The 15,963-nt window shown below is 38.1% G+C and overlaps 1 protein-coding gene across 5 annotated transcripts in view; it reads left to right on the top strand.

Annotated features, from left to right (window-relative positions):
- ClpX (Caseinolytic protease chaperone subunit) overlaps window positions 1-15,963 on the top strand; it is a 241,868-nt gene that overhangs the window by 107,909 nt on the left and 117,996 nt on the right. For all 5 annotated transcript variants that reach the window (XM_068374151.1, XM_068374155.1, XM_068374153.1 and 2 more), the window contains exon 6: window positions 15,528-15,758. In XM_068374151.1, the coding sequence (XP_068230252.1) occupies window positions 15,528-15,758 (231 nt within the window). The remainder of the gene's footprint in view (window positions 1-15,527; window positions 15,759-15,963) is intronic.

The raw sequence follows: 15,963 nt of genomic DNA on the forward strand, positions 1-15,963 counted from the left end.
CTGTGTAAAATGGTGTCTTGCAAGTGTTGAATGTGGAGCTAACACCACTGTATACAATTGTCTCATGCAAGTGTTGACAGCAGAGGTAACCACTGTAATAGATGGTCTCGTGCAAGTGTTTACAGTATAGCTTACACCACTTTATAAGATGGTCTTTTGCAAGTGTTGACTGCAGAGCTAACAACACTGTATAAGATTGTCTCGATCAAGTGTGACCGTAGAGCTAACACCACTATATAAAATGGTCTTTTAGGAGTCTTGATTGTTGAAGTAACATTGATCTATTAAGATTGTCTCATGCAAGTGTTGTCTCTAGAGCCACCAACACTTTATAAGTTGGTCTCGTGTAAGTGTTGACTTCAGAGCTAACAACACTGTATAAGATGGTTTGTGCATGTTTGGACTGCAGAGCTAAAAACAATGTATAAGACGGTCTCGTGCAAGTGTTGATAACAGAGCTAACAACACGCTATAACTCTATAATATGGTCTTGTGCAGGTGTTGATTCTATAGTTAACACCACTGTATAAGATGGTGTCATGTAAGTGTTGCCTGTAACATAACCACCACTCTATAAGATGGTCTCGTCCAAGTATTGACTCTAGAGCTATTAACACTGTATAAGAAGATCTCGTGCAAGTATTGACTGTAGAGCTAACTTCACTGTATAAGATGGTCTCGTGTACTGTATGTATTGACTCAAAGCTAACGTCACGGTATAAGATGATCTCCTGCAAGTGTTGTCTGTAGAGATAACACCACTGTATAAGTTGGTCACGTGCAAGTGTTGACTGGAGAGAGAGAGAGAGAGAGAGAGAGAGAGAGAGAGAGAGAGAGAGAGAGAGAGAGAGAGAGAGAGAGAGAGAGAGAGAGAGAGATTGTTTTACATACGTAAATGTAAATTTTAAACAAAAAAAATATGATAGGTTACAACATGTAGACTTTTAAAACCTTCCCTTTAACTTAATGCATACAGTACATACATTACTAAACTCTAAAACAGGCAGTAAGAATATTAAAGTAAAAAATAAAGATTGTTACTGTACTCACCACGAAAGAAGTTGAAGAAAAACTTGAATGGTGATGGCAATGAATTTGCTACACAGTAGAAATGATGATGATGAAGCTGATGATGTGTTCTACTGTGCAGCCAATGATAGTATTTTACGTCTCTTCAGACAGAGGTGTCTTTTCCTGGGACACCTCTTCAACTTCTTCCTGGGAAACTTCAATTTCTTCCGAAGGCGTACTAGCAGGAGGAACTGGCTCTTTTTTGCGAGGCTGGAAGAACATTGTGATCGGAAGTTGTTGCCGCTGCTTCTTTTTGCGATCCAAGAGCATTTTGTAGGGAGTCATTATGTCATCAACCTTGTTGCAGAATTGCATCGAGCGAACCATATCCTCGTCCCACTCTTGCAACATTTCTTTCAACTCCTTCGCGTGGTTGCAGGCCTTGGCAAGCCGTTCTAATGTTAAGCCCGTTTCTTCGACATTTTCTTGGGTCTCTTCCTGGGTATCACTCTCTTCCTCACTTGCCGATTTCGTCAGGTCTTCGAGGTCTGCGTCAGTTAGGGGCTGGGAATGGCAGTCCAACAACTCGTCGACGTCTTCAGTCGTCATGTCGCCAAACCCGTCACCTCCAATTATGGCAGCCAACTGCACAGATTTCCGTATTGCAGAGTGTTGGATTTCCGACAGAGTAAATCCCTTGTCGTCGTAAACAATATCGGGCCACAACTTCTTCCAGCTCGCATTCACGGTTGCAGGTTTCATCTCTTGAAGTGCCTTCTGAATATTCTGCAGGCACGTGGCTATTGTGTACTGCCGCCAGTACGCCTTCAAGTTGAAATCTTCATCCTCGTCATCTTGGGCAGCATCCACACACGCAACGAGGTCCGCCAAGGTATTCTTCGTGTAGAGGGCCTTGAATGCCCTGATAACCCCCTGGTCCATCGGTTGAATTAATGACGTGGTGTTGGGTGGCAGGAACTCAACCTGAATGCCCTCATGCGACAGGTCAGTTGCGTGTCCACCAGCGTTATCCATAAGGAGAAGGATCTTGAATGGCAAGCCCTTCTCTAAGAGATATTTACTGACATGCGGGATAAAACACTGGTGGAACCAGTTGGAGGTCAGCATCTTCGTAATCCATGCTTTTTGATTATGCATCCAGTACACGGAAAGGAGATTCTTATTTTTATTTTTCAAAGCGCGAGGATTTTTCGACTTATAAATAAGCCCCGGCTTTAACAAAAATTCAGCAGCATTGCCACACATCACGAGAGTAACGCGATCCTTGAATGCCTTAAAGCCAGAGGCTTTGGCTTCCTCTTTGAACAGGAAAGTTCGCGACGGCATTCTCTTCCAAAACACGCCAGTCTCATCCATATTAAAGACTTGTTCCGGCTTGTATCCACCTTCGACGATAATATTCTTGAACGTCTGGTTCACATAAGTTTCAGCAGCGGCAGTGTCAGCGGAAGCAGACTCCCCATGCAGGGAAACGCTTTTCAGGGCGAAGCGTTTCTGAAACTTCGCGAACCATCCTTTGCTTGCGGAAAAACGTTTCTGAGGCTGGGAATCAGTGGATGTCCCTGGTTGAGGATCATCTGCATCATCATCATCTTCAGCATGGTTGCCGTCGTCGTCTTTAGGTTCCTTTGCAGCAAAATTCTCATATAAACTCAAAGCCTTTGTTTGGATGGTGTTCGTATCCAACGCTATGTTCTTCTTCCGGCAGTCGGCAATCCACACAGCTAAAGCACCTTCCATGCGTACGATCGTTTTATTACGCGTTGTAACGACTCGCTTCGCTGATCTGCTAAAGGTGATTGCAGCCGTCTTTCTAATGTTCGCCTCGTCCTTTTTGATATAGCGAACGGTGGATTCGTTGATGCTAAAATGGCGGCCGGCGGCCGCGTAACTTCTACCATCTTTTAACATGTCGAGAAGCGTAACCTTCTCAGCTATCATCATCATCCTTCGGTGGCGTTTAGGCTCACTACCAGCCTTAAGAGAAGCAGAACGCTTGGGAGCCATTACAGTAGGATTTGACAAAAAGTTCAACTTAAAAAAGTCGCACACAGCACAGATTCACAAACTTAAGAACGTCTACTCAGCGATACGCGGTAAGAGAAAGTGAACGATCCAGCCCCGCGAGAACTTTGATGCTGCGGGTAGAAGATGCGGGCAAAACACCAATCACAGGCTAGATAACAAAACTTGAGTTCTGATTCGTCATCTATCAGCGCTTGAACCAATCACAACCCGTCTTACAGTACTATGATGCGTTGGTTACCTACTCATAGAAGATGCCCCGCGCATACTGAACGTACGTAGATTAAGTACAATACCGTAATGATAATAAATAATGATAATAATACTGTACAGTAATAATAATAATAATAATAATGATAATAATAATAACAATATTAATTTTATTAACAACAACAACAACAATAATAATAATAATAACAAAAATAATAATACACACTTTACGTACGCTATTTTACGCCTCTCTCTCTCTCTCTCTCTCTCTCTCTCTCTCTCTCTCTCTCTCTCTCTCTCTCTCTCTCGTACGCTTATTCGAAATGTGATTTTTGCAACAAAGAATATTATTGGATGCAGTACTGTACTACGTACGTATACATACAAAAGATTCATGGAAAAGAAGCACATCCATTACAGTACACACCATTCTAATATGGTATGACTGCATCTGATTTGCGTTTCATGTTCGATTTAATTTTACTACGTACTGAATTATCGTATGATCACATTCTCTTTTCGTGTTTTATTTCTTTCTGTGCTGAATTATATATCATATGTAATGCAATGAACAATCAGTAAGAGCAGATATTACTACAGTGAACCCTCGCTACTTCGCGGTTCGACAATCGCGGATTCACCACTTCGCGGGGTTTTCCCATAACCCATATATATATACATATCGCGGATTTTCCGGAAAATTCGAAAATACCGCGAAATCTGAAGATAACCAAATACGATATTTTGTTACCTGTAATTCCATTAATACTGTAATTAGTAATATCTGCTCTTACTGATTGTTCATTGCATTACATATGATATATAATTCAGCACAGAAAGAAATAAAACACGAAAAGAGAATGTGATCATACGATAATTCAGTACGTAGTAAAATTAAATCGAACATGAAACGCAAATCAGATGCAGTCATACCATATTAGAATGGTGTGTACTGTAATGGATGTGCTTCTTTTCCATGAATCTTTTGTATGTATACGTACGTAGTACAGTACTGCATCCAATAATATTCTTTGTTGCAAAAATCACATTTCGAATAAGTACTGTAAGCGTACGAGAGAGAGAGAGAGAGAGAGAGAGAGAGAGAGAGAGAGAGAGAGAGAGAGGCGTAAAATAGCGTACGTACGTAAATTTTTATTATTATTGTTATTATTATTATTATTGTTGTTGTTGTTAATAAAATTATTATTGTTATTATTATTAATCATTATTATTATTATTATTACTGTACAGTATTATTATCATTATTTATTATTATTACGGTATTGTACTTAATCTACGTACGTTCAGTATGCGCGGGGCATCTTCTATGAGTAACCAACGCACCATGTACTGTAAGACGGGTTGTGATTGGTTCAAGCGCTGATAGATGACGAATCAAAACTCAAGTTTTGTTATCTAGCCTGTGATTGGTGTTTTGCCCGCATCTTCTACCCGCAACATCACAGTTCTCGCGGGGCTGCATCGTTCACTTTCTCTTTCCGCGTATTGCTGAGTAGACGTTCTTAACTTTGTGAAGTTTAATCTGTGCTGTGTGCGACTGTTTTAAGTTGAACTTTCTGTTAAACCCTACTGTACAATGCCTCCCAAGCCTTCTGCTTCTACTAAGGCTGGTAGTGAGCCTAAACAGCACCGAAAGATGATGACGATTGCTGAGAAGGTGACGCTTCTCGATACTATGTTAAAAGACAGTAGAAGTTACGCGGCCGCAGACCTCGAAGACCTGACGAAATCGGGCAGTGAAGACAGTGAAACACAGGAAGAGTTCCAAGAAAATGTCGAAGAAACGGTCTTAAAATTAGAACGGCTTGCCAAGCTCTGCAAGCTTGCGAATGAGGTGAAAGAAATGTCGCAAGAGTGGGACGAGGATATGGTTCGTTCTGTACAATTCTGCACCAAGATCGATGAACACATGGCTCCCTACAGGATGCTCTTGCGAAAGAAGAAGCAGCGGCAGCAACTTCCGATCACAATGCCCTCAGAAGAAATTGAAGAAGTGTCTCAGGAAGAAGTTGAAGAGGTGTCCCAGGAAAAGACACCTCCGTCTGAAGAGACGTAAAATACTATTATTGGCTGCACAGTAGAAGACATCATCAGCTTCATCATCATCATTTCTACTGTGCAGCAAATTCATCGCCATCATCATTCAAGTTTTTCTTGAACTTCTTTCGTGGTGAGTACAGTAACAATCTTTATTTTTTACTTAAACATTTTAATATTTGTGTCTGTTTTATAGTTTAGTACTGTATGCATTAAGTTAAAGGGAAGGTTTTAAAAGCCTATCATATTTTTTTTGTTTAAAATTTACATTTACGTACGTAAAACAACTCTCTCTCTCTCTCTCTCTCTCTCTCTCTCTCTCTCTCTCTCTCTCTCTCTCTCTCTCTCTCTCTCTCTCGTAAATTGTTTTCCTGCTTTGCTACGTACAGTATGTACTGTATGATTTTATATAGATACGGTAAATAATATTTGTAATAACATATTTTGTAAATGCTTTTACTGTAAATATCATTATTTATCACTTTCATCATGCGCGTTAAATGCCTTCTTTGTTCTGAGCGTGGTTGTTTACTGAGCGTACTTTATGACGCCGTCGTTTCAGGTGGCGTCATAAAGAAAAACATTTCATTTGGAAGTCCTAAGGAAAATTAAGTAAAACATTGGTAATAACAAAATCAACATACTGTATACATCAATATAATCGATGCAAAAACTAACCTACAGTATACATATATGTGTACAGTACACTAAATGAGTTTGTTTCTTCATTATGATCAGAGATAAACGTAAACAAAACATTGGTTGCCATTTTTTATCGTGCTTTTTAGGTGTTTAGGAAACGCATGATATAAAATCGCCTTTAATATTTGTGCCTGTTTTAGTTTAGGGTACTGTAGTACATGCATTAAGTGTTCTGTACATTAAAGGGTAGTTTGTTAACAGTACTACGTACAAGGGAAGGTTTTAAAAGTCCGAATATACATGTTAAATAAATAGGTAAATATGGTGTCAATACTTCGCGGATTTTCACCTATCGCGCCCGCGTCTGGAACCTATCTACCGCGATAAACGAGGGTTCACTGTAATTACAGTATTAATGGAATTACAGGTAACAAAATATCGTATTTGGGGGTCTTCAGATTTCGCGGTATTTTCGAATTTTCCGGAAAATCCGCGATATGTATATATATATGGGTTATGGAAAAACCCCGCGAAGTGGTGAATCCGCGATTGTCAAACCGCGAAGTAGCGAGGGTTCACTGTACACCAAAGAGTGCAGCAGTTATTGCCTGATCCTCCCTAGTCCTAGCTTGGGTGGAGAGGGGGCTCAGTCTCTAGGGCATCGTCCTGCTTACCAGTGCAATGTCACGGGGCCTTGCCTCTGCCATTCATTAGTGACCTATAAACCTTTAAGTGTTGACTGCAGAGCTAATACACTGTACACTGTAAGATTTTCTCGTTCAATTGTTGACTGCAGAGCTAATAAAACAGGAGAAGATGGTCTTGTGTATTGTATGTGTTGACTGGAGAGCTAACAACACTGTATGAGATGGTCTCATGCAAGTGCTGACTGTAGAGCTAATACTACAGTATAAGATGATCTTTAGCAAGTGTTGACTGCAGAGCTAACTCCACTGTATAAGATAGTCTCATGCAAGTGTTGACTGTAGACCTAACATCTTTGTATAAGATGGTCACTTGCAAGTGTTGACTCTAGAGCTAACATCACTGTATACGATGGTCTCGTGCAAGTGTTAACTGCAGAGCTAACACCACTGTATAAGATGGTCTCGTTCAAGTGTTGACTGCAGAGCTACCACCACTTTACAAGATGGTCTAGAGCTGACATCACTGTATGAGATGGTCTCGTGCAAGTGTTGACTGCAGAACTAACAACACTGTATAAGATGGTCTCGTGCAAGTGTTGACTGCAAAGCTAACAACACTGAATAAGATGGTCTTGTGCAAGTGTTGACTGCAGAACTAACAACACTGTATAAGATGGTCTCGTGCAAGTGTTGACTGCAAAGCTAACAACACTGAATAAGATGGTCTTGTGCAAGTGTTGACTGCAGAACTAACAACACTGTACAAGAAGGTCTTGTGCAAGTGTTGACTGTAGAGCTAATAAGACTGTATAACTGTAGAAGATGGTCTCGTGCAAGTATTGACAGCAGACTTAACAACACTGTATAACTGTATAAGATGGTCTCATGCAAGTGTTGACTGTAAAGCTAACACCACTTTATAAGATAGTCGTGTGCAAGTATTGACTGCAGAGCTAACACCACTGGATAAGATGGTCTTGTGTACTGAATGCGTTGACTGCAGAGCGAACAGCATTGTTTAAAATTATTTTGTGCAAGTGTTGACTGTAGAGCTAACACCACTATAAGATGGACTCGTGCAAGTGTTAACTATAGAGCTAACATCACTGTACAAGATAGTCCCATGCAATTGTTGACTGTAGAGCTAACATCGCTGTATAAGATGGTCTTGTGCAATTTCTGACTGTAGAGCTAACAACACTGTATAAGATGGTCTTGTGCAAGTGTTGACTGCAGAGCTAACAACACTGTATAGGATAGTCATGTGAAAGTGTTGACAGCAGAGCTAATAACACTGTATAACTGTAGAAGATGGTCTTGTGCAAGTGTTGACTGTAGACCTAAAACCACTGTATAATATGGTCTCATGAATGTGGTAACTGTAGAGCTAACAACACTGTATAAGATTGTCTCGTGCAAGTGTTGACTGTAGCGCTAACAACTCCGTATAAAATGGTCTTGTGCAAGTGTTAACTGTTGAGCTAATACCACCGTATAAGATGGTGTCATGTAAGTGTTGACTGCGGGGCTAACACCATTGTATAAGATGGTGTCGTGTAAGTGTTGACTGCGGAGGTAACACCATTGTATAAGATGGTCTCGGGTACTTTATGTGTTGACTGCAGAGCTAACAACACTGTATAGGATAGGCCTAGTCATGTGAAAGTGTTGACAGCAGAGCTAATAACACTGTATAACTGTAGAAGATGGTCTTGTGCAAGTGTTGACTGTAGAGCTAAAACCACTGTATAATATGGTCTCATGAATGTGGTAACTGTAGAGCTAACAACACTGTATAAGATTGTCTCGTGCAAGTGTTAACTATTGAGCTAATACCACCGTATAAGATGGTGTCGTGTAAGTGTTGACTGCGGAGGTAACACCATTGTATAAGATGGTCTCGGGTACTTTATGTGTTGACTGCAGAGCTAACACTGCTATATAAGATGGTCTCATGCAAATGTTGACTGTAGAGCTAAAACCACTGTATAAGATTGTCTCTTGCAAGTGTGGACTGCAGACCTAACACCATTATATAAGATAGTCGAGAGATAACACCACTGTATAAGATGGTCTCGTACAAGTGTTGACTGCAGAGCTAACAACACTTTATAAGATGGTCTCGGGCAAGTATTGACTGTAGACCTTACAACATATAATATGGTTTTGTGCAAATTTTGACTGCAGAGTTATCATCACTGTATAAGATGGTCTCGTGCAAGAGTCGACTGTAGAGCTAATAACACTGTTTAAGATGGAACCCCAAAATAATTGTCGTATAGGAAACTCAATATAGATAGTTCTCGACTTGTGATTAGTGACAGTTCGACTTTACGCCTTTTTTTTTTTTTTTTTTTTTTTTTTTTTTTTGGTGGTGGTGGTGGTGGTGATGTCACAAGACTATTGGAAATAGTACACTAATAGGACAAATACTTCCTTGGAAATAATCTTTTTCTTGTATAAGATTAAACTAAATTAGCTTAGTAACTTAGTGTTTTCTTTTATTGATAATATACTGTATCCATTTTCAGTATAAAGTTACCTTAAGAAAAGTTTTAATATCTGTCAAGTTCATAAATCTGGTGACGTCACATTACTGGCGGAAAGCGACCAGGCAATACAGTGATTTCCTTCCAATAGGTTAACGAATAGTATTAGTATTCCCATTATTGAAACATTAAGTAATGATACAAAGTATTTTGCGGGTCTGTATCGGTTGTTATGAGTACTACATAGCGTAAATTTGATTCTACCCTATTTTATTTAATATCTTGTTCTAGATTGATATTTATCTAAATAAAGTACACTAATAGGACAAATATCTTAAAAATAATATATTTCCTTTTACATTATGAAAACTAAATACTTTTGCTTGGTAAGTTAGTATTTTCTTTCATTTCTTACAAGAAAAAAGAAAAGTAATTTACGTACACTATTCTGCAAGCCATTTTTTATCGACTTTACGTCACGTGTCTTGTGATGTCATATTTCTGGCAGAAGGTGAACCGGCAAGCCGAATGATTTCCTTTAATCGTGTTACCGAGTAATCTTATTTCAGTATTCCTATCATCAAAACACCGAATAACGATATCAAGTGTTTTAGTGGTCAATAGGATATAAGTAGTTATGAGAATAGTACTACTTACTGTAATTTGAAGTAAAATATTTCTTGCAGAAGGTAAATGGCAAATTAAGTGATTTCCTTTTGATGTGTTACTAATATTCCCAAAATCAAAACATCAAGTCATGATCCAAAGAATTTTTAATAATGTTCAAAGAAATATGAAGATTTAACAGCGGATTAGAAATATTGAAACAAAGTGTATACAGTGGAACCTCTACATCCGAACGTATCTACATCCGAATTTTCCAACATCCGAAGTAAAATTCGAGCAGATTTTTTACTCTACACCCGAATTTTATTTCGACACGAAGTAGCAATTTTCGTCGTACCGGTTGTATCCGAATTTTTCGACACGCGAAGTACAATTCGAACACGTTCCGACTCTACACCCGAATGTTTTTTCGACACCCGAAGTAAACAATACTCGTACGCGTAGTCGGTGCTCATAGCGCCTGAAGTGTTTTTTATTTCCGCCGATAGAAGGCAGCACATCGACCTCGGAGGGACGCTCAATTAGCGCGGCTTGGGTCAGTCCTCTGTTCTCGTCGGCTTCTTGCGGTTGTGCTCTTTGCGTTCTGATATTAACTGTGATTTAATCGTGATTTTTTACGTGCATCCATTAACGATAATTTACGTAAATCATGGGTCCAAAAAGGCTTAGTTTTGCCAGTGGTAGTGGTAGTGGTGAGAAAAGGAAGAAGGAAATGCTTTCTATAGAAATTAAGCAGGAAATTATTGAAAAACATGAGCGTGGCATCCGCGTGAGTGAACTTGCTAAACAGTATGGCCGTAATATGTCGACGATCTCGACAATCCTTAAACAGAAGGAAGCTATTAAAGCAGTGAAACCTTCTAAGGGGATCACTATAATTTCCAAACGCCGTACCCCTATCATAGAAGAGATGGAACGACTTCTACTAGTGTGGATTAAGGATAGAGAGATCGTTGGCGACACCATCACCAAAACCGTTATCTGCGAGAAGGCGCACGCCATCTTTACGGACTTGAAGGAGGAGAGCTCTGGGGGTGATGCTGGGGAGAGTTCAACCGAGCCTTCCTCAGATGATTTCAAGGCATCTCGTGGCTAGTTCGAGAAATTTAAGAAACGGTCCGGGATTCATTCAGTTGTTCGCCACGGAGAGGCTGCTAGTGCGGACACAAAGGCTGCAGCTGACTTTGTCAAGAACTTCGAAAAGATCGTGCAGGAAGAAGGCTACGTAGAGCAGCAGGTGTTCAATTGTGATGAAACCGGGCTGTTTTGGAAGAAGATGCCGAGTCGAACCTACATCACTGCTGAAGAGAAGAAATTGCCTGGGCATAAGCCAATGAAGGATCGGTTGACTTTAAAGTCAAGCCCTTGCTTGTTTACCATTCGGAGAACCCTAGGGCCTTTAAAGCACACAACGTCGATAAGGATCAGCTTCATGTTTTCTGGCGATCCAACTCGAAGGTCACTAGGCAATTCTTTGTGCAATGGGTAAACCAAGTTTTCGGTCCTTCTGTGAAGAAGTATCTTCATGAGCAGAAATTGCCTTTAAAGTGCCTGCTATGCCTTGACAATGCACCCGCTCACCCCCCCCCCGGTCTTGAAGATGATATCTTCGATGAATTCAAGTTCATAAAGGTGCTGTATCTTCCACCAAATACCACCTCTATCCTCCAGCCCATGGACCAGCAAGTCATCTCTAATTTTAAGAAGCTGTACACCAAGCACTTATTTAAGCAGTGCTTTAATGCCACGCAAAGCACCAACTTAACTTTGCGTGAATTTTGGAGGGGCCACTTCAATATCGTGCACTGCTTAAAGATCATTGATCAGGCTTGGGTGGGATTAACTCGACGGACCCTCAATTCTGCATGGAAGAAGCTGTGGCCTGATGCAGTTTCTCCCCGAGATTTCGAGGGTTTTGACCCCGAACCTGATCCCGTGGTCGGTGCAGCGGAAGCCGTAGAGGAAATCGTCTCCCTTGGCAAGTCCATGGGTCTGGAGGTCAACGCAGATGACGTTACGGAACTCGTCGCCGAACATCACGACGAACTGACGACGGATGAGCTCAAGGAACTCCATGCTATGTCGGAGCACATGAGTGATGACGAGGAAGAGAGCGAGGAGGTAGAACATGTGTTAGGTTCAGCGCAAATAAAATAGGTGTTAGGAAAATATCAAGACGTGGTCGACTTCATCGACAAATACCATCCAAAGAAATTGCAGGTTTGTCGTGTAGTTTCTCAATTCGATGATGTTTGCCTAACGCACTTTCGAAACATTCTGAAAAGCCGTACCAAGCAATTATCTATCGATGCTTTCTTTAAAAAAACTGCGAAGCGAACTCGCGATGAAGAGGATGTAAGTGAACCGAAGAAAACGGCAAAGAGTGAAGAGGAAGAAAGTGAAACACAGAAAACGGAAAAGAGTGAAGCAAAAAAAATTCAGTCAATTTTAAATGTAAGTGATAGTGATTAAAATTACGTAATCATCAAAAAGAAAAAAAGAAAATGTAAAAAAAAATATAAAATATAAAAAAAAAAAAAGCTAAGTTATGTTAAAGTTCACTTAGTGTAAGTTAGAATAAGTTACGGTAGTGTTACGTTTATCGTAGTTAACCTCTCTACCTCCTCGCCGTCCGTCCGTCTCCTCTCTCCTCTCTGCGTAGCGAAGACGAACAACACCTGCGCTGGAGTTTCTAAGGTAAAGTGACGCTAAAAACCCGTTTCTTATCATTTTTTGCTAATTCTTCTTATTTACGTGTCTATTCTTCTTATTTACATGTCTATTATCTAATTTAGTGTTCATTATTCTCATGGGAAAATTATGTGTACTGTAGTGGTTTATTAACCATTTTACCCCCAAAGGACGTACTGGTACGTTTCACAAAAGCCATCCCTTTACCCCCATGGATGTACCGGTACGTCCTTGCAAAAAAAATGCTATAAAAATTATTTTTTTCATATTTTTGATAATTTTTCGAGAAAATTCAGACATTTTCCAAGAGAATGAGACCAACATGACCTCCCTATGACAAAAATTAAGGCTGTTAGAGCAATTTAAAAGAAATATACACCAAAATGTGCTGGGAAAAAAAGTAACCCCTTGGGGGTTAAGGGTTGGAAATTTCCAAAAAGCCTGGGGGTAAAAGGGTTAAGAAGTTATCATAGGTTTTTGGGCTCAACCACGGATTAATCCTATTTCAATGTATTCTTATGGGAAAATTCGTTTCGACATCCGAACAATTTCTACATCCGAAGTTGGTTCTGGAACGGATTAAATTCGTATGTAGAGGTTCCACTGTACTGTATATATATCTATACACACACATATATATATATATATATATATATATATATATATATATATATATATATATATATATATATATATATATATATATATATATATATATATTATATATATATATATATATATATATATATATATATATATATATATATATATATATATATATATATATATATATATATATATATATATATATATATATATATATATATATATATATATATATATATATATACACAACACTTGCACGAGTCCATCTTATAGTGGTGTTAGCTCTGCAGTTAACACTTGCACGAGCCCATCGTATACAGTGATCTAAGCTCTAGCTACAACACTTGAACGAGACCATCTTATACAGTGATGTTAGCTCTACATTCAACACTTACATGAGACTATCTTATTCAGCGGTGTTAGCTCTATAGTCAAAACTAGAACGAGATCATCTTATAGTGGTGTTAGCTCTACAGTCAACACTTGCACAAAACCATCTTAAACAATGGTGTTCGCTCTGCAGTTAACACTTACTGCACACAAGACCATCTTATCCAGTGGTGTTAGCTCTGCAGTCAATATATATATAAGTCGGTGACTACCTGTAAGATTCAACTTAATACAGTCATACCTCTCTTCACAAAAGAATCTGCTTACGAAATGTTTACTCTGCGAAACGAGATGCGAAGATTTTTCTGACTCGCATTGTGAAAAATGTTGCATGTTAAGAAAAGATTTGCCAGCCTGGTCACGAATAAAATGGTACTCTAAAAAGTTTGAAGAAACTGTGTTGTTTTCACAATAGAAAATGTATCTCTCTATTGTAAGGGTGACTACAATACTACAGTACATATGGTAATGTATATTTTGTATATGTATAGTATTTTACTGTGGGTATTGTATGATTTTTTTTTTATTATTGGGTTATGTTCTAATAAGTTACAGGTATTAACAGTTAGTGTAGGTATATTGAATAGTTAAAATGTATTTGTGTGTACAGTATAATTGTGGTTTTAATGTAGCTTCATAATAAAATTCAATTTTGTGTTTTTGTAGGGTTTGAAACAAATTAGGCGATTAACATGTAATATATGACTCGTAACATGAAATTTTCACGAGACGAAAGCCATTCCACTACGAATTAATTTCGTGTTGTGAGGCATTATTGTAAATGCCTAGCATACTTTATATTATGAATGTTAAATTTTGTAAGCGGTGTTTGTGTACTTTATATTGTAATTGTTATCTGTGTCTGTCTACAGATGATTATAGAATGGGACTGCTTTGTCCTTGTTTACTATCTTGTTGTTCTATATCATCTTTTTTTTTCTTTTTCAAGATTACCATAACGATATAGAATTTCGATAAATTCTTCATGTTAAATGTTGAAGTATTCATTACAAAACTAAAAATTTCTTACTGTATTTGTAAATGGCCATTGCATAGTGAATAGGAAGCAACAATTGTACAGTACTAGTAATTTGACCCATAAGTGTTCAAGAGGTTGTTTTTAGTGTTAGCTGATTTAATGCCAGAATACCCTCTCCCCTAGTTTAGGTTTTTATATTTTTACATTTATAATGTTTGGAAAAATTTTTATGCTTCTAGTAATGTTTGCAGAAACAGTGTGGTACATTTTGTTATTCAAATAGTAAACTTAGTTGTTCTCTCCCTATTATGCTATATAGATATTTTAATTGATTAATATATATATGTTGAGTAAATCTGAACTAATCTAAAGTTTTTGTACTTTGCTGCTAGATTTTGGGACATTAGGTAGGTATCCACTCAACTGCCTTTTATTTCTCTTACAGCTATAAACATAAAATTTTGAGAATTGTTACTCATTACATGTGCATACAAATACTGTCTTTCCATGAAGTGGATACTGTTGAAAACCTATTCCCAGTTTGCTGTGAATTTAAGAGTAAAATGTAGATAAAAGTTTCTCCCGGGTGTTTGTACCAATTTTATAGCTTTGTATTTTGGCAATGGCTTAGGTTTCATATTAAGAAGTAGCCTTCCTTTTTTATTTCCATTTGAATATTTTTATTTTTTTTGCCAAAAGTTATGCTATAGGCTTCCAAGTTTTTCTTTTTTTAAATAAATCATCAACTAGATCTTCCAATAAATAAGATTTGATTTGGGTTTTTTATTCTTAGTTATTTTATCATGTTGGTTTAAATGTAAAGTTAGATTTTGATTAGGATGCATGCTTAAAGATTTTTTTATAAGAAAACTACTTTTTTTTCTGAGGTTATTTAGTTTTCTCTATCCTGTTAAAAAATCTGAATTCCTAAATTATGGAACTTTTGAGTGTTAATGTTCTATTTTGTCTGGTGGTTATATTGAAAGATGATTGAAACCTTTGAAATAAAGAATTAAAAAAATTGTTAAGGATGGAGCCTATTGTATGAAGTTTTTTTATTTCATATGTAATGTTTATTTTGACTGGTGTAATTTTTCCTTTCCCTAATTAGATTTTCCTGAATTTTATCAGATCTGTTACACATAGCGGGGATCAGTCAGGGGCACGCACTTGGAGTCACAGGTTTCCAGAATCCTGAGCAGCAGCAACAACAACAGCAACAGCAGCAGCAAATGGACCAACAGCCTACTCCTAAAAGACCTGTTGCAACAAATTCTCATGGCTCCGATATTCTAGATGCCACTACCCATAACTTGAGATTGGAGAAAAGTAATATACTTCTCTTAGGACCTACTGGCTCCGGTAATATAAAATTCATTTTGCATTCCTTACTTTAAGAAGTGTGTTTCTTTCAGGAAAGACTTTATATACAGTACATCCTCATTTAATAGCAAGATATAAACCTTTAAAGGATTTTGCTCAAAAAATATTTCCCTCTTAGATACTACTGTATATAACTATGACTGTAGGACTATAAATCTTATATTGTAAATATTCCAATTATTAT

Source organism: Palaemon carinicauda, chromosome 5 (genome assembly GCF_036898095.1).
Source record: "Palaemon carinicauda isolate YSFRI2023 chromosome 5, ASM3689809v2, whole genome shotgun sequence".
Taxonomy (NCBI): domain Eukaryota; kingdom Metazoa; phylum Arthropoda; class Malacostraca; order Decapoda; family Palaemonidae; genus Palaemon; species Palaemon carinicauda.